The sequence below is a fragment of the Rhyacophila brunnea genome, unplaced genomic scaffold, assembly GCF_057557595.1.
Source record: "Rhyacophila brunnea isolate RB1 unplaced genomic scaffold, BYU_Rbru_1.0 scaffold_4, whole genome shotgun sequence".
Classification (NCBI taxonomy): domain Eukaryota; kingdom Metazoa; phylum Arthropoda; class Insecta; order Trichoptera; family Rhyacophilidae; genus Rhyacophila; species Rhyacophila brunnea.
In genome coordinates, this window is record NW_028233068.1 from 26,130,971 (window position 1) to 26,157,068 (window position 26,098).

Genomic DNA, 26,098 nt, shown 5'->3' on the forward strand with positions numbered 1-26,098 from the left:
CTCTACATTCTGGCCGACACGTCATCATAATGTGACATCACATGTAATATTGAGAACTAATATTCATCACTCTGTTTACATCTTAACTAAGAGATCAATGTAATCTTTCCTGTTAGGAGATTATGTATGGTGAGTACCTAATAGATTTTGAAAAAAAAATTGTTTGACAATATGTAGTTTTACCACTGATTGAAGTAAATGGTAAATAATATACTTTTTTCTTACCATTGGCGTTGATGTGGAGAGGAATCGTGTTATCTGAGGGAATATACGTTCGGTAGTTGTCCCTCGGGTAAAAGGGATATCTTTTAGCCAAGACGCTGGCTTTAGACGGTGGAAAGTAGACAGGATTGTAAGTCCTCAGGCCTCCATAAGTAGTAGTGGGGTATTTCAGCTTCGAAGCAAAATCATATCCTTCATCACCCGACTCATCTAAATTCTTAATGGAGGTGGCTCCAACTTTAGAACTTCTAGACTGTAAAATGTATGCATAACGTATTTCAAATAATGAAAAGATAACAGAATCGACATGCAGGAAATCTTAATAATCAGCAAAATATCCAGTGCTCGAAATGCATCGGAACAGAGCTCCGGTTCGTGAAATCCCTGAAATTATCGCTCCATCTCGTTGAAAAATTTTATATTGCATTCCGTTTCGTGTGTTATTAAAAAGTAATTAAATTCACTTTGGTACCTACTTTATAATATATATATATTTTAAAGATTAATGTGATACTTGTCAGACTCATGGTAAAAAAATAATACTTACCTATTTATGAGTTGTCTTAAACCCTGTTTTCACCTGCGGCACTGACACCATTTGCATGCCACAAGTCTAAAAACTATTATTCCATTTGACCGTTTGAGCTAGGTGGGTTAATAACAAAAAAATCTAAGCCATTTATTTTTATATAATTATAATATAGCTACATACAATTAGGTACCTAGATAAATATGTTAATATTTTCAGAAAATTATAGATAAAGTTTCCATTTCGAGCACTGAATTGATTAATAGTCACACAGACAAACATTTATTACTTATTTATTTTATAAGTGGCTTCATAAGGAGTAGGTAGGTAAGTATGTTCTTTCACAATAAAATCTTATGCAGCTTGTATAATCAGTAATTCCTAAATAATAAATATAGGGGGAAGATATAGGTAAGTGGGTAGGTTGGTACCTAAATATAAAAAAGTTTGTTACTTACACTCGGCGCATAGCTTTCTGAGAGAAAATATCTGAGGCGCGAAACCGCTTCTTTGTACGCGTATTCTGTGTAATCGGGCAAGCGTTTCTTTATTCCATACTCCGACATCTTGGGTGCACTTTTCCTGATTCAAAAATACCAAAATCACTACCTACTTACTACATTATTATCATTTACGATCGATACACGGATTCATTTTCAATGTCGTCTCCTTTTTCATCCATGCATTGTAACATTTTGTTAAGTTATAAATATTAGATATCATGATTTAGTTTGTAACACAAAATAAATAGATGATACCGGACATGGGAACTCAAATTTATACACGTCTTATTGAATTGGACACTGTTCTGTTGTCATGAGATCGTTATTCGTTGCTAGGCGCATTTTTGTTGTTATGTTGCTATAGCAACAGTCGATATTTGCACAAACCGCTTTTATCACATTGTTATAAATATTCACTCTCTTCTTATTTCTCTCAAACTAAATCTATTAATAATGTAATAATATGTTTATAGAAAACTTAATACAGCCCTATAATATGATCAACGTTTATTATGCTACTTTTATCTGTAAGTATAAAAAGGTAATATCACGTAGTGCATTGTCGAATAATTTATATTGGAGAAATCAAATAAAACTAAACAAAACCATGAAATTAAATGAAATGACAAAAGTGTGATGACTGATGTCCAACCAATCAACTCATCAGATTTCCGATCACCGAAACGCGGGATGATTTAAAAGTTTCAAATTGTTAATATTACATACATACATATTATATTGTCCAAATCTAGTCCAGAACAAGAATAGCTATTATTATAATATAAACAATGTTTTCCATCCCCGTCGTAAAACAAATTTACATGGACAAAATCAGTATAAAATATTGTTAAATGTTCGGAAATATTATACCTAAAGATCGGAAACAGTTTTCGAAAAGTTTGTTATACGTCCAATGTTTACTTAACCGAACTGTTCCTGTTTTCAGTATACAATACAATAGCATTAAAATAATACAACATAGGTGGGCGCCAATATAAAGTTTTTTCGTCATATTGATGGTGAAAGTTTATTGAAAGGACAACATAGAAAGTTTATCATTGCAAAAGCTTTGTTAGTTTTATTTTCAATTCTTTTGATCGGTTACAATCAATGGTTACATGAATAAACAGAACATGAACAAATAGAACTTTGACAAAACAGAACAGCGGTAAACAGAACACGAAGAAACAGAACGGTGATAAAAACAGAACACCGATAAACCGAACTATGACATTTCAGGAAAAATATAACATTTAATATTTAAATTGTCGTATCTCTATAATATGTTTAATAACACAGGTTTTCAATCAATACAAAAATCAAATTAAGTATATAATTTCTGCATTTCTAGTCGCTGGAGAGCCTTAATTAAACGGGACTCAACTCGGTTTTGCCGGCAACCTAGGTACCTATATCTCGTCTTGACCAATCCATGTTCAAAATGCTTGGATGACTAGATACAACGAAATAATGAGTTTAATAATTCTGTGGAATTGTGCATGATTATCAAAATCAAGCAGATAAATTGAGGTTTCTACGCCAAATGGCCAATAATATGCAGTGATTATTAATATAGAACATTACATTTTTATTTTATAAACTTAAGTTTTATAAGTATTTAATTAATAAATAGATACGACAAAAATGAATGTTTTATTTTTCCACTGGCTGTTCTGTTTTGTCGCCGCTTTGTTTCTTCGTGTTCTGTTTCGTCCGGTTACCCTATCGGTCGATGTCATTCGATCGACCGTTCGTTCTATTAGCAAATTCAACGAGATATCAGAAAAAAATAAAAAATAAATATATAAGTTAGAATTTAACTTTAGAACACTGCACAATAATATCGCCATATTTTCAACTAAACATAATTATTTTCGCAGTTTTATTTCAAATCTTCTCTTTGAATGATTACAAACGTTGAGGATGGATGCCTCTTTACATTAATTTATTGGGGGCATCTCAAACCCAGCCGTCTGCCTAGACCAGATATACAAGATTAATAAAAATGATTACATAAGTTGCTTAATTTTTAATAAAAACAATATTGACTTCAATGTTTTTTTTGTATATCAAGGCAACTTGGATGCTCGGCGGCAAAATGATTTTCCACTTTGTTTCTAAGTTCATGTTGAGAGAGGTTGCAATATTTTTGTTTTTTCCATGCGCAATTTTAAAATCGTCGGGTACCTACCCCCCAAAATTTTCACAATTACTCCATTTTATGTCATATACCTCTGTTCCTTGACCTCTGGCCTACGACTTATAGGTATCTATATTTATCTACATAATATTATGGCTCTGAAACTATTAAGGCTATACCTTAGTTGAGGCATGGTCTAAAAAGATCGTGGCTAGGCGATGCGCGGATTGTGCAAATGGCGCGTGCCGAACGAAATATAATTTGTCATATAAATCCAAAATGCGTCCATTTAATGTTCTGTTTATTGTTCTATTAGTAACAATAATAATATATTCATTGACATGTTTTTTTTTTTCAAGTAAATGGGTAACGTTTTTTAGTCATCGTTGCACGATTTAAGAATTAATACCCCCGTCACCATCACGAAACAAATTGACGTATTCACAGCTCGACGTTCGCTCTCCGATTGCCAGCGAGTCCAAAATTTCGTCGCACCTATAGTTGAAAATTATTTGTCGTTTCATTGAAGTACCGTCTTAATTTATTAAATAATAATAATATATTATTACCTAGTGGTTGTAATACCAAAGAGATTGGACTCCTCCCCAGAGGTAGCACACAAATGTCAGTGTGTACTCGTTTTGTGAGAGAAAGTTTTATTTCTCTGAAATTAGGTACACTTTGCTGCAAATGGGCCATACTTGGACATAAAAACGCCCCACTGAGTATTTTTTTTATCAACACAAGCTTACAACCAATTTATGATAAACGTATTTTCATTATAAAAAGTTCCCGCAATAAAAACTTTATTAGGATTCAGGGTAATAAGAAAAAAAGTCTTTCAATCTCTTTGTGTAATACACAATTGCAAGTAATTGGAATAATAAATAAAAATGTTGCATGATCATCAGCTACTCCCAGTTTGTAACTCTTCGTTGGATTTATTTAGTTAGAACTATACAGGAGACAATAATATTGTCAATTATATTATAATTTTATTAGCTATTCGGTTTAGTTAATTGTGATTATTATTTTACAGTTTACATTACTTAATATTTAATGTTTTTCCATTGGGTCGGTAATATTTTGATCTAGACAGAGGCATTCAACTAAATTTACTCAAACCCTTTTGAGTTAAATAATATTAGGTGGATTATGGAACAATTTGGTTTTAAAAATTAGCGCCTTTTTTCTGTTATTAGATACTACTATAACCATATACAATATTGATTTGATGGACGAATATCAATATATTTAGAGATTTTAAATCAATTAATTATGAATTATATTTAGAGTACCAATGTGAATCATTGTCACAAATGTTTCATACGGGTTACACAGGTTACACTCCGTTAGTTATGCCACTGCCCAAACTGTAACATATTATAATATGTACATACAATATTATAATTAATTAAATAAAAATAACGGAACTCACCCATCTTCCACTAAAACACTATACACGGTATTCTTGGCGTAGTATACCTATCAAATTATTGTCTTAATCTTAACACTCAAAAATTCTTTGACTGACCTGAATCTAGATTTCTTATTTTTGTGATAGTTTTCTTTGTCAGTGGTGACATTTCCATAGGCGGAGCGAGCTCCCAACCGCGGCTTCGATAAATAACTAGTCGACCCCATTGCCACTTCGCTATTCAATTTGCCCAGTAAATATTTGTCGAGCGTCGTGCCCGCGTACATTTCATACAAAAAACGCAAATTATATGAAAACCGCCCCGGGAAACTCAGACCCTTTTATAAACTCGCTTTTGTGCACTCTAGCACATTTCGTCCCCAGTGGCGTTTCAACACGGTGTTAGCAAAAATGTCAAATCAAATAAAGTATCCACTGAGGCCGCGCAGCCCATTTTATTGTACCGCAGCCAAAGCTTTCAGTGCCCACTTATAGGTTATGCAATAATTATAGTACATATAAGTCAATAAGTCTTTGAGCATAAAACATATTTGTTTAAATAAGCATGAATACGAACAGTACAAATCTCAATACTATAATTTATTACGTAAGACCCGTTTATCGTAACAATACATTCGAAAGGTATGATCGACATTCTGAAGATGGTCTCACAGGCCGAAACGGCTGTCAACATGCTTACAGTAGAAATAACATAGAAAACTTTGTTTCAAAAATCAAAACCATTCATATATTCGAGCTTGGTCATCGTCTGTTTCTAGATTTCGTAAATTTATAATGAACTAACGAGACAGACATCTCTTTAAGACGAGTGGATAACACTTTTTTCCGTCTTAGTTATTTACACTATATAGAGGACACCCAAAATATTATATTAGAGTAAAGTAGATTAGGTTCTTGCACTGGAACTAACGGCGTTAGTTAACGCACATTGAAAAAATAACATCTACTGTTTATAGAGTCGCGAGACCGAACCAGCGATCCAAACCGGCCATACCTTCACAAAAATATATACCTACACCTATTTTATTATTACTACAACGTTTTTCTTAGGTCGTATTCTTATTTTTCCGGTGGTTGTTTGTCCGGTACAAATCTTGCAATCGATTTTTAATTAACTTCCCGACTAGCTAGACATTTGAACTTTTAGAATATATCGAACACGATGCCAATGCATTTTTTAATACTTTTAGCCATCTTTAAGTAGAATTGAATTCATTTTTAGTTAATTCTGTTTTGTATGAAAAGTTATTTCGATACCATTATTGGTTGCTAGGGAGTCCCCTAGCAACTAAATTATTAACAAATAATATATACCAATATCAATATATAAATCAATATGAAATGACATTTCATTATTCAGTATTTTTATCAAGTACAAATTTTTTTGATCGTTTAAGCTAGTCAAGTCAAGTTTATATGATTCAACAGAAAATTTAAAAACGTTGTATACCTATAAAAAGTTATTTTTATCTTGTAATTATTTTTAATAAAGTTTTGACGTCATGAAACTGAATGAATCCTTGAACGTCACGGAGGGTGATAGAACTATAACACACATAGCAACAAGACGTCAAGAGCTTCAATTTCCATTTGGGGCTTGTTGACCTATAGGGATTTCTCTCGCTGTCCAGCCGGGCCATTCCGCCCTCGTCACAAGCTATTGATCAACAGACTGAGCAACAAATTTCAGATACCTACCTACCTACCTAATTCAATGATTAAATTATAATTAAACTCTTTCACTTTCAGTTAGAACGTAGAAGCATATTATGTTCTTATTCCTGAAGTTACAACCCTGTGTAGGTCTTGGCCTCAAGGTCTATCCAAAGCCGCTTGTTCCCAAAATGTGCATATACTTTCCTGGCATTATATCACAATAGATCCTCATTTACGTACCTACCGGTGTTCGCCATTGCATTGTGAACTAATTTTCATTAGGCCTCATTCATCAACCCGCCCTACTATAATGATGCCTATTATGGACTTGTTAAACAGGAACGTCTTACTCGGATATAACATTGTGATACGCCAATGCTTTCACATAAAACAACAAAAGAAAATCCAAATTCTTGGTCATATTGCCGTTTCGTTTCGCAAACATAAATCTCATAGAAAGTGTTGAGAAACGTAAGTCGGATGTTCGCCCGGAAAATCGAAATGTGGTAACTGGCAGTGTCTTGCGTGTCAAATTTATTGAAAATTTACGAAAACGGGATAACAAAATTATAATATAACATTATAATATGGGTAATAATATGACATCGATAGCACAAAAGAAAGTTAAGCAACTTTTTTTATTACCTACCTACGCGCCCGCCAACCGTCGAAAACTTAATTTAAGGAAATGAAAATTTACCTACTCTAATCAATATTATTGACGGTACGGTAGGTACGTGTGTACATAATTTGCTTGAAATTACTTACATCGCAAAAATCATCTGAGCTATTAATCAAGTTAACACTCGCGGCACCGAATTAGGTATCAACTTGGTATCAACATTTTCAATAGAAAAAAAATATTTATGTATGGTGCATGTACATGGCAGCAAATAACTAGGGACTGAGAAGAGTGAAAAGAACTAGGGGAGGCCTTTAACCACCAAGTGAATAGACGCCTGCTGCTGATATTAATATGGCTTGGGTTAAAAAAAGATTTTGCAGCATGACTAGTGATCTCCGTGATCAGAATTTACTTCATAATAACTATGACAATATGACCGTGCAACTCGAGTGTGGGCTTATGAAAAATGGCGTTCGACATTTTTTTTTAAAACGTTTTAGGTGATTATGCACGTTTATTTTTGGCTATGTCATACCGTACCTGTTCGGGGTATGCTGGAAGTTTTTTGGACTTTATAGGTTGAGCCAGTGGCTGACATCCTTTTCTCGTAAAAACAAAATCTATTAATACAAACCTCCACGCTGTGAAGGCCCATATGCTGGAATTTATCCAAATAATATTAATTTACGCTTTTCATGAGCCCCAAGTTGTACCTATATTGTCATAGTATTCATAGAATATTATTTTATAAAACCACAATCATTGAGTTTCACATTGAAGCCTATGGTACCGTATGTGCAGTGATATTCCGTGGGGGTAGGCAGGACATGCGTTGCTTAGGGACGGCTAAATAAAAAGAGCTGCAATTGAAGGAACGGCTATGATCATTACAACTTTTAGAATCAGTGGCGGTTTTCCATGAAGCGAAGAGCGAAAGTACAGCCATCTTAATTTTTAAACGTCAAACAGGGGGCTCCATACTTGTCAACGCCTCAGATCTTCACGTATCTAAAACGACCGCCGTTTGGGAGTAGGTTTCGTGGAAATGCTCTAATCCTCAGTAGATTATAATATGTACCAATGTGTTTTGTTTCAAGATTATTGTTGCATTAGGTGCATAGATATGTATGCACCTAACAATTTTGCATACATTTTGAGACTAAACATGAAACGGCACGGCATTCTAAGTCTGCATAAGGGCGGCAATTTTCCCAGAGACGTCATTGTGTAAGTGTAGGTACCTACCTAGAACAAATAGCCACGGATTGACTGTTATCTAGATTTTAGTCATAGGGCCCGGGCATGTGAAAAGGGAGGGGAGGTTTTATATGAAAATATAATGAATATGAGTTAGGAAGAAGTAACAAATTGGTTGCCATCACGCGACAGCTCAAGTCACGATAGTTTCTGTGCCTGGCGCCGAATACCGCGACTTTAAAACTAATCCTAAGATGGCTGCCATTTTCCGACCGACGTCATTTTTTATTTATTTTTCGAAAATATTAGTATCTCTTGTGGGATGTTTGACCCATTTCGTTATTTCCTAATTATGTAGGTACAACCTACCGATAGATAATTGACACAATAGGTATATCGCCCTTATTAGGCGTTTCTTAATTATGATAAAAAAAATCGCGGTTATAATAAATTATGCATATATTAATGTAGATAATTAGTTTAATTAATATTAAATAGGTATGTACCAAATTCATGGCCCCCACATCCTGAAGCGGGGCCCCAGGCCAGGATGTTTGGTGTGCCCCAAACCTATCGCTAAGGTTAAGGGCAGTGTGATTCTCTACACTTTAGAGTTCCCTAAATGGTATCACCAATGGAACCCCAGGGTTCCGTAAAGTAAAATTAAGGGTATGTATTCTGTGTATTTTTAGCGATTTTTATATACATATATAGCCATTTCAGGAAACACACTAAAAATAATTAAAATAAATTCCTACACGTGAAATATCATTTATTTACTTATATCAATTATTGTCATATCACATCGAATTGTATCACATAGCAACATATTTGTAAATGTTAGCATTTTTTAAGTAAAATAGTGCCGCAGGCGACTTTTTTTACTATCAGAGTAAATTTATGGTGTGTTTATCTCACTTAACTGGTCGAGCTGCCACGCTGGGCCCTCAGGCTAGAGCCCTGTCAGCTCCCCCCCTTGTAGGGGCCATGACCTAATTATATTTCATAATCAAGTGCGAAAACATTTTCAAATCTGTACCTACATTCCTTTGTAAATATGTTTAAGTATTTTTATATAAAAACTAGCGAGTCCCCGGCATGCGTTGCAATGCCACTCAAAGAAAGAAATTGTTTGTATTTTAATTCTGTTTATTGAAGTGCTTTTGGATAGACAATGTTTTATGTTTTTCCGTCTGGTGCGTACACAAATTCCAACGCGTGAGCAGGCTACATCATCATAAGGGGCACGACAACCCGGTGTGGGTCCTGGCCTCCTCCAACAGCTCCGTCCACCTGTCCCTATCCAGTGTGGCCGCTTTCCAATTTAGTACCCCCCGAATACGTCAGTCACTGGCAGCTCCATCTAACCAGCGAATCTTTGGCCTCCCTCTTCTTCTACGTCCTATTGGATTGATGGACATCACTTTCTTTGCCGGTTCATTGTCATTCATACGGTGCACATGACCTAGCCATCGCAGTCTCCCAATCGTAATTGATTGAACTGCGCTGCAATCTTCGTACAGCCCGTAGAACTCAGCATTATATCTTCTCCTCCAATTGGTGCCATCCCTAATCGGTCCATATATACGGCGGAGAATTTTTCTTTCAAAGATGTTCAGGGCTCGTTCATTTCGCAGAGTTAATGTCCAGGTTTCCGATGCGTAGGTGAGCATTGGCTTTACAAGTGTCTTGTAAAGAGTGCTTTTAGTTCGGCGAGATAGTAAGCGGGACTTAAAATGTCTTAACAGACCAAAGTAGCATTTATTCGCAGACATGATTCTCTTGTTGATTTATTCTGTAATATCATTATGTCGAGTTACAAGAGATCCAAGGTATATGAAACTGTCGACCGTATCAAACTTGTATGCACCAATATCTAACTTTGGTGCGACTTCTCTTGGTGTGGCATAGACAGGCATGTATTTAGTTTTTGCCTCGTTTATTGGTAAACCCATTCTTTTAGCAGAGGCTTCTAGTGCTGTGAATGCCTTTTTCAGCGCCAATTCTGATATGGCAATGATGTCGATATCATCGGCATACGCCAGCAGCTGCACAGGCTTAGTAAATATTGTGCCGCTGCCACGGGCATCAATCTTTGCATCCCGTATCGCCTTTTCTAGCGCAATATTGAAAAGAAGGCATGCCAGAGCGTCACCTTGCCTTAGGCCATTCAGTGATATAAATGGCTCAGATATTTCCGCTTAAAGCTTTACCTGGCATTGTACTGGTGTCATTGTCATCTCTACAAGTTTAATTATTTTCGTCAGAATTTCAAATTCTCGCATTGTTTCGTATAACCGGTATCGATTAATGCTACGAGGGTGGTGATACACCCCTGTTACAGGCGGGCTTCTCCCGGTGTAAAATAATCATTTAGTAGCTTAAGTCGAAACGTAACCCTGACCTCTAGAAACGGCTTCATAAAACATCTAATCTGATTCCTTGCTCAACCACGTAAGTATTTTTTTTAATTTAAAAAGTAAAAATGATGATGGATGAAAGAGATAATTTTAAGACTAAATATAAGGATTCAAAAATAATAAATTTTGCCGCGCTTGTCGGCAACGTCCAAATTTCAACGCGCCTGCGCCAGGGTGGTCCTCGTGATTCGTGAAATCAAAAAACATCACGCGATAAAATTTGGCCAATCACGAGAGTCCTTTTTGTGGAATGGCGTGGGTACGCGAAGTTTGAAAAAGAAAAAAAAATAAGTAAGCGTCCCCTTTCCGATAGGATAGGACCTGCGACTATAATCGTAAAAACCCAGATATAAATTTGTGAAACTAAAAAGGATAAGAAAATATAAGACCACGTCACGAACACGAAAGACCGAGTTTTATTTATACTCCAACCGTTTGAATCTTTTTTTTTGTGAATCCGGGGTTCGATGGACTCCTGAGCTAGTCGCTGGAACCCCGGGGATCTCAATGGCGCCTTGGCAACGTGAAGCTCGAAGAATCGCATGGATTCTTCCGAACCCGCGAAATAAAATTTACGCCCGCGAACGCTAAATAAAAGTTTATGATCCAGGAGCCGGAACAACCAAGAAATGGTTAACTAAAAAGTAGACTCCGACGTGACCCTTATCAAAGAAGAAGTGCTGTCTCCAACATCAAACCGGGAGAGCCCTCCTCTGGTGTTCGAAGACAGTCCACATACGGAGCTGACCGCGCCTAGCGTCGTGCTGGAGACCGTAGCACCAGCGCGTCTCCAGTACGACGAATGGCTGCACAAATCCCACCTATGGAGACCAGACACATCATCGACGGTATCCAGCGAGGAGGGCTCGTAGAGGCCACGGCCCACTCGCGACGAAAAACGGCGAGCAAAATGCCGATTTTCCTAGGGTATCACTAACATGCTGTGTACCCTATTCGACCACGGGATATTTGGTGAGGAGACAAAAAGGAAACGGGAGGCCAGGGAGCCTCAAAAGAGGGCTGAGAAGGCGCGCAAGCTGAGAGGAATCAAAGAAGCTGTGCGGGCGCAGGCTCGACCACGAGGAGATGAAGCAGGACCAGTCGCCAACCCTCGAGTCAAGGGTGAACGCCGAGTTCCTGTTGGAAGTGAAATGTGTAGATTATACGAATAAAACATCCGGAAATTCTTCTAATTACGGATATAAAGTTAATTAAGGACAAACTTTCTGAGCCTTGTAATCTTAAGTTCATTAGTACGAAAAATGTACATTCTAGTTTTAAAAATAACGCTTCGCAAAGTGACGCCAATTCTTTCCGTTCAAATAAAGTAAATATGAATGAATTCGAAAACATTAACATTGAAAATCGCAAACAATTTTATAAACGGGAAAGAGGATATTCTACAGTAGCGCGAAACCTGTTTCAAAGTTACGCCGTGTTAATAATTTGAATCCAAAGAGAAACGAGGAAAATAGTATACGACCGTCACTATTATTTCTTTACAAATTACCAATCGTAAATTTAACACAGCGAAAACGGAACGGGAATAATACGGCATCACTCGACGAAGTGTATATAGTTGTTATGTTAAATTTTAATAATAAGTTAAAATTAGGTATAAGAGGATGAAAGTAGAGATTGTATGCTTGTGAAAAAAAAAAAAAAATGAGTCATTATGCCGTAATAATGAAAAAAATAATAATAATAATAAAACGTGAGAGGCACCGCAAATCGGCGCGGCGCGCCTTGGAATAGGATGTCGGGCGCGTAAAACGAAACAACAATTTTTTTTTAAATAAAATGGGTTTCACTAAAAATAAAGTTAATTACACAGTTTTAAGTGTACTGATTCAGAAATAAATATAATAAGAGGGTGGAATATTTCAATTTTTAATATCAATGTGATTTATACAGTCAATACAATGTTGCAAAATAATTATGGGTATTAGGGTAAAATATTAAAAGTGATAGTAAGTACCATAAGTACAATGGGAAGATTTTATATAAAATTAGTAGCTATTTAATGTATGGGGTAGGAGTAATTAATAAAGTAAATTCGAATAAATTTAAAGTACAGGAAGTCTAATGAACGAATAAATTACTAAAGAAAGAGAAAGAATAAATACAGATGAAGACAATTTGGAAGCACAAAGGGAGCCACCTCTCGAAGTAAGCGCAATGGTGTGGAGAGTGCGCACTCTCCTTTCTCGCGCAGGTTCATGGAGAGACTAGGGACGTGACGCCTGAAAGATATCGTGAAACAACAAGAGGTACCTCCGAAGTGTAACCATCTATAAAAAAAAGAAAGGGAAAAGGATACTTATTGTGAAAATCCATCCTAGTACCTGTGGGAAAGCCGTGCCGCCGTCAACGAGCCTGCACCGCGATTTCCTAACTCTCGTCTCGTGTGGCACCAGACGAGATGACGTAATTGTGTCGTCACGCTCGAGGCATGCCGACCGCGCACAGAATAACCATAGAAAATATTATTATGATACACCTATATGTGTATGGTGACAATGAATAGCGCCGCTGTCGGAGTAGCGTAATATTCTCGAGTGCTATTATCACTCCGGTAGTACGTCATAATGATGTCATATGACGTCATCTCGACCGGGAAGCTTGCACTCGCAAGTTCTAACATAGAGCCCCTGGCCGTTGTACCGCTATACGATGCCTTGCCCGCAGTAATAGGAACAGATGGAGACACAGTACCTGTCCATCTATGAGGTGATACTCCAGAGACCAGCAGATCAGTGGAAAACTTTCCACAGGAAGATATCCGCTGCTCGGAACGAGCCTGGCTCAATAGTAACGCCACTACCACGCCCTGGTCGCGAAGGCAGACGACGTCCAGCTAGGTATGCTCCTATTGAGCAAGAATAAAATAAAGGTAAAGCGTAACACGAAACTATAATTCCGAACGAGGGCCAAACGTCTACAAATGTAGCCTCTCGGAATACAAAAAAACTGGACAGCCCAAGAGTCGAAGACTGCAGCTCCACGACCCCTCCGCTGACTAGTATAAAAGAACGAGAAGAATAACAAAAACATTACGAAAACAAAATAAACGCACGACATTACAGGAGAAAAATAAAATAATAATAAATTATGACAAATGATAATAAGAAAGGAAAATAAATCAAACTCTGACTTATTCAGGAGCATTGCTTTGAGCAGGAAAATAGTAATTAAAATAAATATAGAAACAATACGTAAAGTTAGTTGTTGTTTTTTTTTTTTTTTTGTTAGAATAGTTAGATTGTAGTTGAATTTTTTTATAAACTGTTATCATGCCATGTACTTAACGGATGAACAAGGAATTGGATGGGTGGCCGATGAGATCAGGGCGTACCTTTCGACTTTAATCCAGATGGGGCGAATTGATACACCCCTGTTACAGGCGGGCTTCTCCCGGTGTAAAATAATCATTTAGTAGCTTAAGTCGAAACGTAACCCTGACCTCTAGAAACGGCTTCATAAAACATCTAATCTGATTCCTTGCTCAACCACGTAAGTATTTTTTTTAATTTAAAAAGTAAAAATGATGATGGATGAAAGAGATAATTTTAAGACTAAATATAAGGATTCAAAAATAATAAATTTTGCCGCGCTTGTCGGCAACGTCCAGATTTCGACGCGCCTGCGCCAGGGTGGTCCTCGTGATTCGTGAAATCAAAAAACATCACGCGATAAAATTTGGCCAATCACGAGAGTCCTTTTTGTGGAATGGCGTGGGTACGCGAAGTTTGAAAAAGAAAAAAAAATAAGTAAGCGTCCCCTTTCCGATAGGATAGGACCTGCGACTATAATCGTAAAAACCCAGATATAAATTTGTGAAACTAAAAAGGATAAGAAAATATAAGACCACGTCACGAACACGAAAGACCGAGTTTTATTTATACTCCAACCGTTTGAATTTCTTTTTTTGTGAATCCGGGGTTCGATGGACTTCTGAGCTAGCCGCTGGAACCCCGGGTTTCTCAGTGGGTCAATAATTCCTTAGAAAAAAGCATTAAAACAGTTTTTATTTTTGTATTTTTTTTTTATTTCTCAACATAATCTCCTTGGAGCTCAATACACTTGGTTAGACGTTTCTCAATTTTTTTTAAACCGTCAGAAAAATAAGTTTTCGGAAGGTCCTCAAAATAAGCATTTGTCCGATCGATGACTTCTTCATTTGAAAAAAAACGTTGTCCACTTAGCCATTTTTTTAAGTTTGGGAAAAGGAAAAAGTCACTGGGGGCTAAATCTGGCGAATACGGTGGGTGGTCGACCAATTCGAACTTCAATTCTTCAATTTTAGCCATTGATCGTAAACATGTGTGAACACGGGCATTGTCCTGATGAAAGAGGATTTTTTTCCTGTTTAAATGAGGCCGTTTTTCTTCAATTTCGTTTTTTAGCTGGTCCAATAAAGATGCATAATAATCCCCTGTTATTGTTTTTCTTTTTTCCAAATAGTCAACGAAAATAATTCCACGTGCATCCCAAAATACAGTAGCCATAACCTTACCAGCTGATTTTACGGTTTTCGCCTTCTTTGGACATGGTTTGCCTTTCGCAATCCACTGCTTTGACTGTTCTTTCGTCTCGGGAGTATAGTGGTGTATCCATGTTTCATCTACAGTCACAAAGCGACGAAAAAATTCATCCGGATTGCGTTGCATGAGCGACAACAGGGCTTTAGAGGCCACCACCCTATTGCGTTTATTGTCGACTGTGAGCAAACGCGGCACCCATCTTGCAGAAACTTTTTTCATGCCCAATTTGTCATGTAAAATAGAAATGACGCTACCTTTTGAGATCCCTGTAACCTCAATTATCTCACTCAACTTTAATCTTCGGTCACTTAACACCATATCGTGGATTTTATTGATCATTTCTGGTGTAGTCACCTCTACAGGACGTCCTGAGCGTGGTTCATCCTTTGTTGATGTACGACCACGTTTAAATTCATTTAACCAGTTATAAATAGTTGCAAGTGAAGGAGCAGATATGCCGTGAACTAAATCCAACTCATTTTTTATTTCCTTTGCTGTTAACCCTTTTATATTAAAATGTTTAATAACAGCTCTAAACTCAATTTTCTCCATTTTTGTAAACAAGCAAATTTTTTTTTTAAATGTACCAAAATAAAAAACAACAACCCGACCAATCTGATTTAAACTTCGCAGCATACTGAATCGGTAGTGCCGCTGCATGAAAACAAACCGCTTACAGTACTAGTCGCGCCACCTGTCGGCTTTTCTAAGGACTTATTGACCCACCCTCGTATCATAAGCTGCCTTAAAATCGATGAACAGGTGATACTTACGTGTTAATATTGAATTCAGTGGTCTTTTCTAGAATCTGCCTTAGAGTGAATATTTGAGTAACACATGATCTCCCTCGTCGAAAGCCTCCTTGGTAGTGCCCGAGTATTCCTTCTACAATGGGTTCCAGCCGCTGGACAACAGTTTATATGCAGAGTTAAGGAGTGTCACCCCTCTGTAGTTACTACATTCTAGTTGGTCTCCTTTCTTGTGCAGGGGAAAAATCAGCCCATCCTTCCACTCCTCTGGCATCTTTTCTGAAGCCCATACTTGGTAGATTAGGCTATGTAAATGTTTGAGCAGGCTTTCTCCCCCATATTTTATTAATTCACTCTGTAGGTTATCTATTCCAGGCGATTTGTTTGTTTTTAACCTTGACATGGCACCTTTTACCTCATTTAATGTCGGTGGTTCTTCGTTATCATCCATGCCACTTTGTACTGATTCCTGGTCATGAGTATTAATGTTAGTGTTGCCGGCATCAGTATTTCAATTTCAATTTCAATTTCAATTTATTTATTTTTAACATATTCTGGACATTACAAATTTAAGACGTTCACAACATGACATTTAGAAACAAAGAAATATAAAACAGTAAGTGTTACATAAAAAAAGAGATAGATAGTATGTTATTAAACAGTAGAAATATGTACATACAAAAATATTAATTAGATAGGTACAAGGAAGTACACCGGATGAGTTAAGCAGACCCTATTTTAAGAATTTATAAAACAACGTCCACCTATACTCATCCTCACGTAGGTGGAATATATCAACACCCGAAGCAATTTCGTTGAACATAGTTATCACCCTCCCAATTGGCATTACCAGTGGCAGGTTGGTTCTGCACCTTGGGAGAATAAACAACTGATGTTCTCTATTTCTAAGATAGTTATCAGGGACACACAGGTCAACACTGCCCAGAATGGCAGAGTTCTCATTTATACCCCGTATAAGTCAAAAACAATACGTAGCTAAATAAAGATTTCTTCTAAATTGCAAACTGCAGTATGTAAGCATGCCTAAGAGAAAGTCAGTTGGATAAAGCCACGGATAGTATCCGTACAACCTCAAATAAAGGAGTCTCAAGAATTTCTTCTGAACCCTCTCCACCATAAGGCCATACTTCAACTGATGCGGTGCCAAAACAATAGACCCACTCTCAAGTCTGCTTCGAACTAAAGAATTAAATAAAATTTTTAATATCGTAACATCCGAAAAGACCCGGGAAGTACGCATGACGAAGCCCAACATTTTAAGCACCTTGTTACAAATAGTAACTATATGGCTAATAAATGTCAGTTTACTCTCAAACGTAATGCCAAGATCCCTTACAGATGATATTCGTGACAGAACTCTGCCATGCATCGAGTATTGGAAAAACAACACTTTTGAGGCTCTGGTAAACGACAAAATATTGCATTTATCAATATTGAATTCTAGTTTGTTACGCCTGCCCCAATCTAATATATTATCTATATCAAGTTGGAGCTGACGACAATCGTCCAAGGTGACAACTTCCAAAAAGAGTTTCAAGTCATCAGCGAACAACAAAAACACAGCATTTTTTATGACCAATGCTATGTCATTTATAAAAATCGTGAACAGCAACGGCCCTAAGTTTGAGCCCTGAGGGACACCAGAAAATGTGTAAAAGGTCTGTGACTGATAAAGGCCGTACGATACGTATTGTTGACGATTCCTAAATTAACTCCCCAATAGCTTCAAAAATCGATCAGACAATCCAATAAGTTGGAGTTTTTCCATCAGGACATCATGATCGACATTGTCAAATGCTTTCGAGAAGTCATTGTAAGCACAGTCAACCTGGTGGCCTCTATCCAGTGCCGATGACACATAATTGGTAAATACCATCAGGTTAGTTTCCGTTGATCGGCCTGCTCTAAATCCATGCTGTTCATTTATTATAAATGACTCAATTTTTGGAGAAATCATGTTGTGCATGATCATCTCAAGAACTTTTGCCGGTGCAGAGAGAACAGCTACCGGCCTGTAATTCTCCACTGATGACTCTTACAACTCTTATGGATTGGAGTAACCTTCGACATCTTCCACGTTTCCGGAAAGATACCTGTCTCCATTGTAAGATTATATATAGGTATATGCAAGTGGGCCTTTGACAAAATCAACACACCCCTTTAAAAAAAATGTAGGGACGTTATCAGGTCCCAAAGAGTGAGTATTTTTTAGTTTTTAATAAATTTTAACACATCACTCTCATCAACTGGAAAAATATCAATGGACTGGGCACCGCATGATGGCTGTCTCGACGTGGAGGCAACATCCAAATAAGGAATACTACTTGCGTAGACAGACCTGAAGTGACCAGCAAATGCTTCTGCCACTCCATGTCCGGTCACCTCTTCGCCTTTCCAACTCATCGAATCGGCATATCCGCCATCCCTTCGTAATGATTTAATATAATCCCAAAACGATTTGGGATTTTCACGAATGCAATCTTCTACCGATTCCATATAATATGTTCGATAGGCCATTCGAACAGCTTGCCTCACTCTCAAGCGATAAAGGCTAAACATTTCATAGTCGCGTTGACCATGCTCAGCCTTCCAAGCTTTGTGATAGCAATGCTTGATCTGAATGTCCCCAATAATCTCTCGAGAAAACCACCTCGGGTATCGCCTTCCACCACGACATGGCGACCTCCTTGAAAAACATTCATCAAACACAATATTATGTTGATCACAGAAACCCACCCACCGGGCAAGAATACGGTGCTTTTCTGTGAGTATTATGCCATTGTCATCCTTTCACATTGTGATACGAGGCTTGAAACCCTTCCTAACATTATTTATCATTCTATAGAACAGCCGACTTTCTTGGACTTTATAGTGTTCTTGGAGTAGGATCATTTCCTTTTTTAAATAATCACATTTCTTTTTCTTGTGTAGTTTCTTTTCGTCACGCCGGCGCTTTTTATACTCATCGTCTGATGCCCGTGTTTTCTTCTGTAGCATCATTAAGTAAGCCTCATTCTTTCTCGTAGTGACTTCGCGGCAATCTTCGTCAAACCATTCTGATCGTTCACCTGTTTTTCGGCGTCCTAAGGTATCATTAGCTGAGGATACTATGGCAGTCTTGCACTCTTCCCAGTGTTGATTCACCTCTTCATGGTCTCCAACCTCAACATTGTCGCTCAGGTGAGTGTTCAAGCTCTCCTGGTACCGAGCCAGTTCCTGCGGAATCTTCAGTTTCTCTGTGTCAAAGGGTTTTGCTCTTGCTCCCATTTCCTTTTTAGTGTTTGAGATCTTTACTCAGCTCAACTTTTCCACACACTAGGAAATTGTCTGAGTCTACATTAGCCCCTATGTATGTCCGGACGCTCATTAGATCCGATCTGTGCCTGTTGTCTATCAAAATATGGTCTATTTGGTTTTATTGTGCACCCATCCGGGGATTTCCAAGTTCCCTTATATATATCCTTACGGGGAAACATTGTGCTACCAATAACCATATTTAGTGACGCTGCACAGTTAATTAGTCGGGTACCATTGTCATTACTTTCATTGTGAAAACTATGTTTTTCGACAATGGCAGTGTAGATCTCCTCCCGTCCTATTTTGGCATTTAGATCACCGAGTATTATTTTCACATCGTGATTTGGGCAACTGTAGTATGTGCTTTCTAATGCATTGTAGAAGTCCTCTTTTTCCTCATCTGACTTATCCTCTGTAGGGGCTATACACTTATAAGTTAGCAGGCTACACACAGCTGATTTTCCAAATTTGGTATAGGAACGCATACGAATAGAAGAAGATAGAATATAAGAAGATGGTTGTACTAATCAGAAACCTTCACGGGTGTGCGCACAACAACTCACCAAAGTTTCATCGCAATCAAATGAATGGTATATGAACGCATACGAATAGAAGATGTGGGTCTATTCTATGCTTATCGACCGCTAAAGTGATAAAGTGAAAAATATTATCAAACTTAGGGTAGGTTTGTATCAAAATATTAGCACTTATTGTAACAATTACACGAAGCCGGTTTTTATTGTTGCAATAAGTGCTATATTTTAACAGCACCTATCTTGCTGCTGTTAAAATATCGCACTTATTGCAACAATAAAAACCGGCTTCGTGTAATTGTTACAATAAGTGCTAATATTTTGATACAAACCTACCCTAAGTTTGATACTATTTATCAATTTGGTGTTCGATAAGTATAGAATAGACCCAATGGTTGTACTAATTCAGGTAAGCCTTAGCGGGTGTACGCACAACAACTCGCCAAAGTTTCATCATAATCGGATGAATGGTATAGGAACGCGTACGGGACAGACAGACAGACAAACAAACAATCATTCATTTTACAACGTTTTTATTAGCTCGTATTATTATTTGTCCGGTGGTTGTTTATCCGGTACAAATCTTGCAATCGATTTTTAACTAACTTCCTGACTAGCTAGACATTTAGAATATATTATCAGAACACGATGCCAATGCATTTTTTAAATACTTTTAGCCATCTTTAAGTAGAATTGAATTCATTTTCAGTTAATTCTGTTTTGTATGAAAAATTATTTCGGAAGTAATCCGTAATCCAATCCACTATTATTGGTTGCTAGGGGTCTGGGGTCCTAGCAACTAAATTATTAATATAGACGTGTGTTACTATACAAATAAATATGAAATGTAAAATGACATTTCAGTATTATTTCTATCAAGTACATTTTTTTTTGATCGTTTAAGCTAGTCAAGTCAAGTTTATACGATTCCAGGAAAATTTAAAAACGTTGTATATAAAAAGTTCTTTTTATCTTATAATTATTTATATATAATATAGGTATATTTTTCTAGGCCTGCAAGTCAAATTAGTCTCGATCCTAATAATTTCAATAAGTAATAATTATTAATGCATTTATTTTGACATGATTTTAAACAGTGGCGCACCCAGGGGGGGGGCAAGGGGCCCTGGCACCCCACAAACATTATCAGAATGATTTTAATCATTGAAATTGAAAGCCAATAAACTATATAAAAAAACACAAATAAAAACACAGCAAAAAATGATTTGTTATTCTCCAGCACCCTTTTGAGATCCCCGGGGTTCCAGCGACTAGCTCAGGAGTCCATCGAACCCCGGATTCACAAAAAAAGAAATTCAAACGGTTGGAGTGTAAATAAAACACAGTCCTTCGTGCTCGTAACGTGATATTGTTTATATTTTACATTTTCTTAATTTTTAGTTTTACAAATTATATTTGGGATTTTTACAGTTGTAGTCGTCAGGTCCGTACCTATCGGAAAGGGGACGCTTACTAACATCCTTTTTTCTTTCTTTTTAAATTCCTCGTACCGACGCCATCCAGCAAAAAAAAGGACTCTCGTGATTGGCCAAATTTTATCGCGTGATCTTTGATTCGGCGAATCACGAGCCTGACCCTGGCGCCGGCGCGCGAGGATTTCACGCACAATGCGCGGCAAAATTTATTATATTTAAATCCTTATATTTAGTCTTAAAATTATCTCTTTCATCCATCATCATTTTTACTTTTTAAATTAAAAAGAAATACTTACGTGGTTGAGCAAGGAATCAGATTAGATGTTTTATGAAGCCGTTTCTAGAGGTCAGGGTTACGTTTCGACTTAAGCTACTAAATGATTATTTTACACCGGGAGAAGCCCGCCTGTAACAGGGGTGTATCAATTCGCCCCATCTGGATTAAAGTCGAAAGGTACGCCCTGATCTCATCGGCCACCCATCCAATTCCTTGTTCATCCGTTAAGTACATGGCATGATAAACAGTTTATAAAAGAATTCAACTACAATCTAACTATTCTAACATAAAACTCTATACTTTAGCTCTATTTTTATTATTTTCTATATTTATTTTGGATTATTATTTTCAGCTCAAAGCAATGCTTTCGCGATACTTTTAAATAGGTCAGAGTTTGATTTAATTTCAGTGTAGTACATTTATTTTGTGTTACTTTGTTTTAATTAGGTTTTCTTGTTATTTTATTCGTTTTTATTAGTCAGCGGAGGGGTCGCGGAGCTATAGTCTTTGACTCTTGGGCTGTCCAGTTTTTTGTATTCCGAGAGGCTACATTTGTAGACGTTTAGCCCTCGTTCGGAATTATAGTTTCGTGTTACGTTTTTCTTCTTCTGGTGCAATAGGAGCGTACCTCGTTTGGCGTCGTCTGCCTTTGCAACCAGGGCGTGGTAGTGGCGTTACTATTGAGCCAGGCTCGTTCCGAGCAGCGGATATCTTTCTGTGGAAAGTTTTCCACTGATCTGCTAGTCTCTGGAGTATCACCTCATAGATGGACAGGTACTGTGTCTCCATCTGTTCCCATTACTGCGGGAAAGGCATCGTATAGCGGTGCAACGGCCAGGTTCGTTGACGGCGGCACGGCTCTCTCACAGGTAATAGGATGGATGTTTACAATAAGTATCCCTTTCCCTTTCTTTTTTTTTTTTATAGATGGTTACACTTCGGAAGTACCTCTTGTTGTTTCACGATATCTTTCAGGCGTCACGTCCCTAGTCTCTCCATGAACCTGCGCGAGAAAGGAGAGTGCGCACTCTCCACACCATCAAGCTTTGGTATCATGAATTTTCGGCTACGCTGCCTTTGGATGCGCTTACTTCAAGAGGTGGCTCCCTTTGTGCTTCCAAATTGTCTTCATCTGTATTTATTCTTTCTCTTTCTTTAGTAATTTATTCGTTCATTAGACTTCCTGTACTTTAAATTTATTCGAGTTTACTTTATTAATTGCTCCTACCCCATACATTAAATAGCTACTAATTTTATATAAAATCTTCCCATTGTACTTATGGTACTTACTATCACATTTAATATTTTACCCTAATACCCATAATTATTTTGCAACATTGTATTGACTGTATAAATCACATTGATATTAAAAATTGAAATATTCCACCCTCTCATTATATTTATTTCTGAATCAGTACACTTAAAACTGTGTAATTAACTTTATTTTTAGTGAAACCCATTTTATTAAAAAAAAAATTGTTGTTTCGTTTTACGCGCCCGACATCCTATTCCAAAGGCGCGCCGCGCCGATTTGCGGTGCCTCTCGCGTTTTATTATTATTACTATTTTTTTTTATTATTGAAACCCCGTTGAGAAATTTACGGCTTATTGACTCATTTTTTTTTTTTTTTTTTTTATCACAAGCATACAATCTCTACTTTCATCCTTTTATACCTAATTTTAACTTATTATTAAAATTTAACATAACAACTACACTTTGTCGAGTGACGCCTTATTATTCCCGTTCCGTTTTCGCTGTGTTAAATTTACGATTGGTAATTTGTAAAGAAATAATAGGGACGGTAGTGTACTATTTACCTCGTTTCTCTTTGGATTCAAATTATTAACACGGCGTAACTTTGAAACAGGTTTCGCGCTACTGTAGAATATCGTCTTTCCCGTTTATAAAATTGTTTGCGATTTTCAATGTTAATGTTTTCGAATTCATTCATATTTACTTTATTTGAACGGAAAGAATTGGCGTCACTTTGCGAAGCGTTATTTTTAGAACTAGAATGTACATTTTTCTTACTAACGAACTTAAGATTATAGGGCTCAGAAAGTGGGTCCTTAATTAACTTTTTATCCGTAATTAGAAGAATTTCCGGATATTTACGATTATTATCTTCACTTTTAACTACACTGTTTACACTGAAACTTCCAACAGCAACTCGGCGTTCACCCTTGACTAGAGGGTTGGCGACTGGTCCTGCTTCATCTCCTCGTGGTCGAGCCTGCGCCCGTACAGCTTCTTCGATTCATCTCAGCTTGCGCGCCTTCTCAGCCCTCTTGTGAGGCTCCCTAGCCTCGCGTTTCCTTTTTCTCTCCTCACCGAACATCCCGTGGTCGACTAGGGTACACATGTTAGTGATACCCTAGGAAAATCGGCATTTTGCTCGCCGTTTTTCGTCGTGAGTGGGCCGTGGCCTCTACGAGCCCTCCTCGCTGGATACCGTCGATGATGTGTCTGGTCTCCATAGGTGGGATTTGTGCAGCCATTCGTCGTACTGGAGACGCGCTGGTGCTACGGTCTCCAGCACGACGCTAGGCGCGGTCAGCTCCGTATGTGGACTGTCTTCGAACACCAGAGGGCCCTCCCGGTTTGATGTTGGAGACAGCACTTCTTCTTCGATAAGGGTTACGTCGGAGTCCGCTTTTTAGTTAACCATTTCTTGGTTGTTCCGGCTCCTGGATCGTAAACTTTTATTTAGCGTTCGCGGGCGTAAATTTTAATTCGCGGGTTCGGAAGAATCCATGCGATTCTTCGAGCTTCACGTTGCCAAGGGCGCCATTGAGATCCCCGGGGTTCCAGCGACTAGCTCAGGAGTCCATCGAACCCCGGATTCACAAAAAAAGAAATTCAAACGGTTGGAGTGTAAATAAAACACAGTCCTTCGTGCTCGTAACGTGATATTGTTTATATTTTACATTTTCTTAATTTTTAGTTTTACAAATTATATTTGGGATTTTTACAGTTGTAGTCGTCAGGTCCGTACCTATCGGAAAGGGGACGCTTACTAACATCCTTTTTTCTTTCTTTTTAAATTCCTCGTACCGACGCCATCCAGCAAAAAAAAGGACTCTCGTGATTGGCCAAATTTTATCGCGTGATCTTTGATTCGGCGAATCACGAGCCTGACCCTGGCGCCGGCGCGCGAGGATTTCACGCACAATGCGCGGCAAAATTTATTATATTTAAATCCTTATATTTAGTCTTAAAATTATCTCTTTCATCCATCATCATTTTTACTTTTTAAATTAAAAAGAAATACTTACGTGGTTGAGCAAGGAATCAGATTAGATGTTTTATGAAGCCGTTTCTAGAGGTCAGGGTTACGTTTAGACTTAAGCTACTAAATGATTATTTTACACCGGGAGAAGCCCGCCTGTAACAGGGGTGTATCACTTTATAGAAAAATTTCTTAGATTTTAATTTCCAACACAAAAATATCAAAAAATTCTCGGTGTCCGAGAACTTCCGAAATGGTGTAGGTCATGGCTGGGTAGGGCTGACAGGGCTCTAGCCTGGGGGCCCGGGCTGTGGGGGGCCCGGCGTGTCGGGTTGACCAGATAAGTGAGATAAACACACATCATAAATTAGCTTTAATAGTAAAAAAAAGTCACCTGCGGCGCTATTATACTTCATGCCCATGAGCATTATAAATTATATAATTGTGCAATATATTTTCTGATTATTATGTGTCGACACTCGACAGCTCCATTATTAAAGTAGATGTATTAAAAATCGCCAATAATTCACTGTTTAAGTAGATACCTTTAATTTGAAACAGAATTTGAAAAACGTTAATGTAGTGTTTCACACTGCCTTTAATCTTAGCAATAGGTAGGAGGGCCACCAAATATCCTAGCCTGAGGGCCCGTTTCAGGATGAGTGCAATAGACAAAAGACCAATAAACGAGAAATTAGGCTGTATTGTGTTGAGTAGGTTTGTGTATAAGTTAAATGCAATAATACGTTTTTTGTCCATTTTCAATTAATATTTTGGAACCTCAATATTAAAAAACCAAAAATCGACGATAAACATTCGGCGAAAAGAACGACTACACCCACTACAGTCGGTGGTGGTGTAAATCAAAAGAACATTATTTTTCAGTGGAATTCGGCATAATTATTGTAGCTCTCTAGACCAAGCGGGTAGCACAGCCAATATTATTTGAGTAATGTTTTAGCATACTAGGCGCACATGTCCAGCATGGACGTTGTTAGTCACTTCCAATCCGCCAGTCGCTGATGACACGCCCAACGGTTACCGCCACTATGCCTCCAATTTAATAAAAACTAGGAGAAAATGTACAAATATACCGCCGTGTATTGTGAAAATATGTAAAAATAATTATATGAAGAAGAAAAAGAGCCTATGGGACTAATTTACATTCTCCTCCTTGGGCCCCCCCAATATTAAATCCTGAGTGCGCCACTGATTTTAAATATGTGCAGTAAATGGCGCAACAGCCTGGGGTGGGCCATCCATTCATTTAACGTGACCAGA

The 26,098-nt window shown here is 37.6% G+C and overlaps 1 protein-coding gene and 2 long non-coding RNA genes across 4 annotated transcripts in view; 2 read left to right on the top strand and 1 right to left on the bottom strand.

Moving 5' to 3' along the window:
- Positions 1-5,053, bottom strand: part of LOC147067154 (uncharacterized) — a 30,965-nt gene extending 25,912 nt beyond the window's left edge. The window contains exons 1-3 of one of the 2 annotated variants that reach the window (XM_085954894.1): positions 4,929-5,046; positions 1,210-1,333; positions 226-475 (exon numbers count right to left, since the gene is read on the bottom strand). In XM_085954894.1, the coding sequence (XP_085811020.1) occupies positions 226-475; positions 1,210-1,333; positions 4,929-5,038 (484 nt within the window). In that variant the 5' untranslated portion in view covers positions 5,039-5,046. Of the gene's footprint in view, positions 1-225; positions 476-1,209; positions 1,334-4,928 lie in introns of both variants that reach the window. The other variant, XM_085954895.1, reaches the window with a different exon arrangement.
- The window catches only part of LOC147067155 (uncharacterized), a 561,518-nt gene that overhangs the window by 21,373 nt on the left and 514,047 nt on the right, over positions 1-26,098 (top strand). The gene's annotated exons all lie outside the window — the stretch shown is intronic.
- The window catches only part of LOC147067156 (uncharacterized), a 39,572-nt gene continuing 24,664 nt past the window's right edge, over positions 11,191-26,098 (top strand). Inside the window, exon 1 of the long non-coding RNA XR_015071545.1 lies at positions 11,191-12,345. This is a non-coding gene — a long non-coding RNA (uncharacterized LOC147067156). The remainder of the gene's footprint in view (positions 12,346-26,098) is intronic.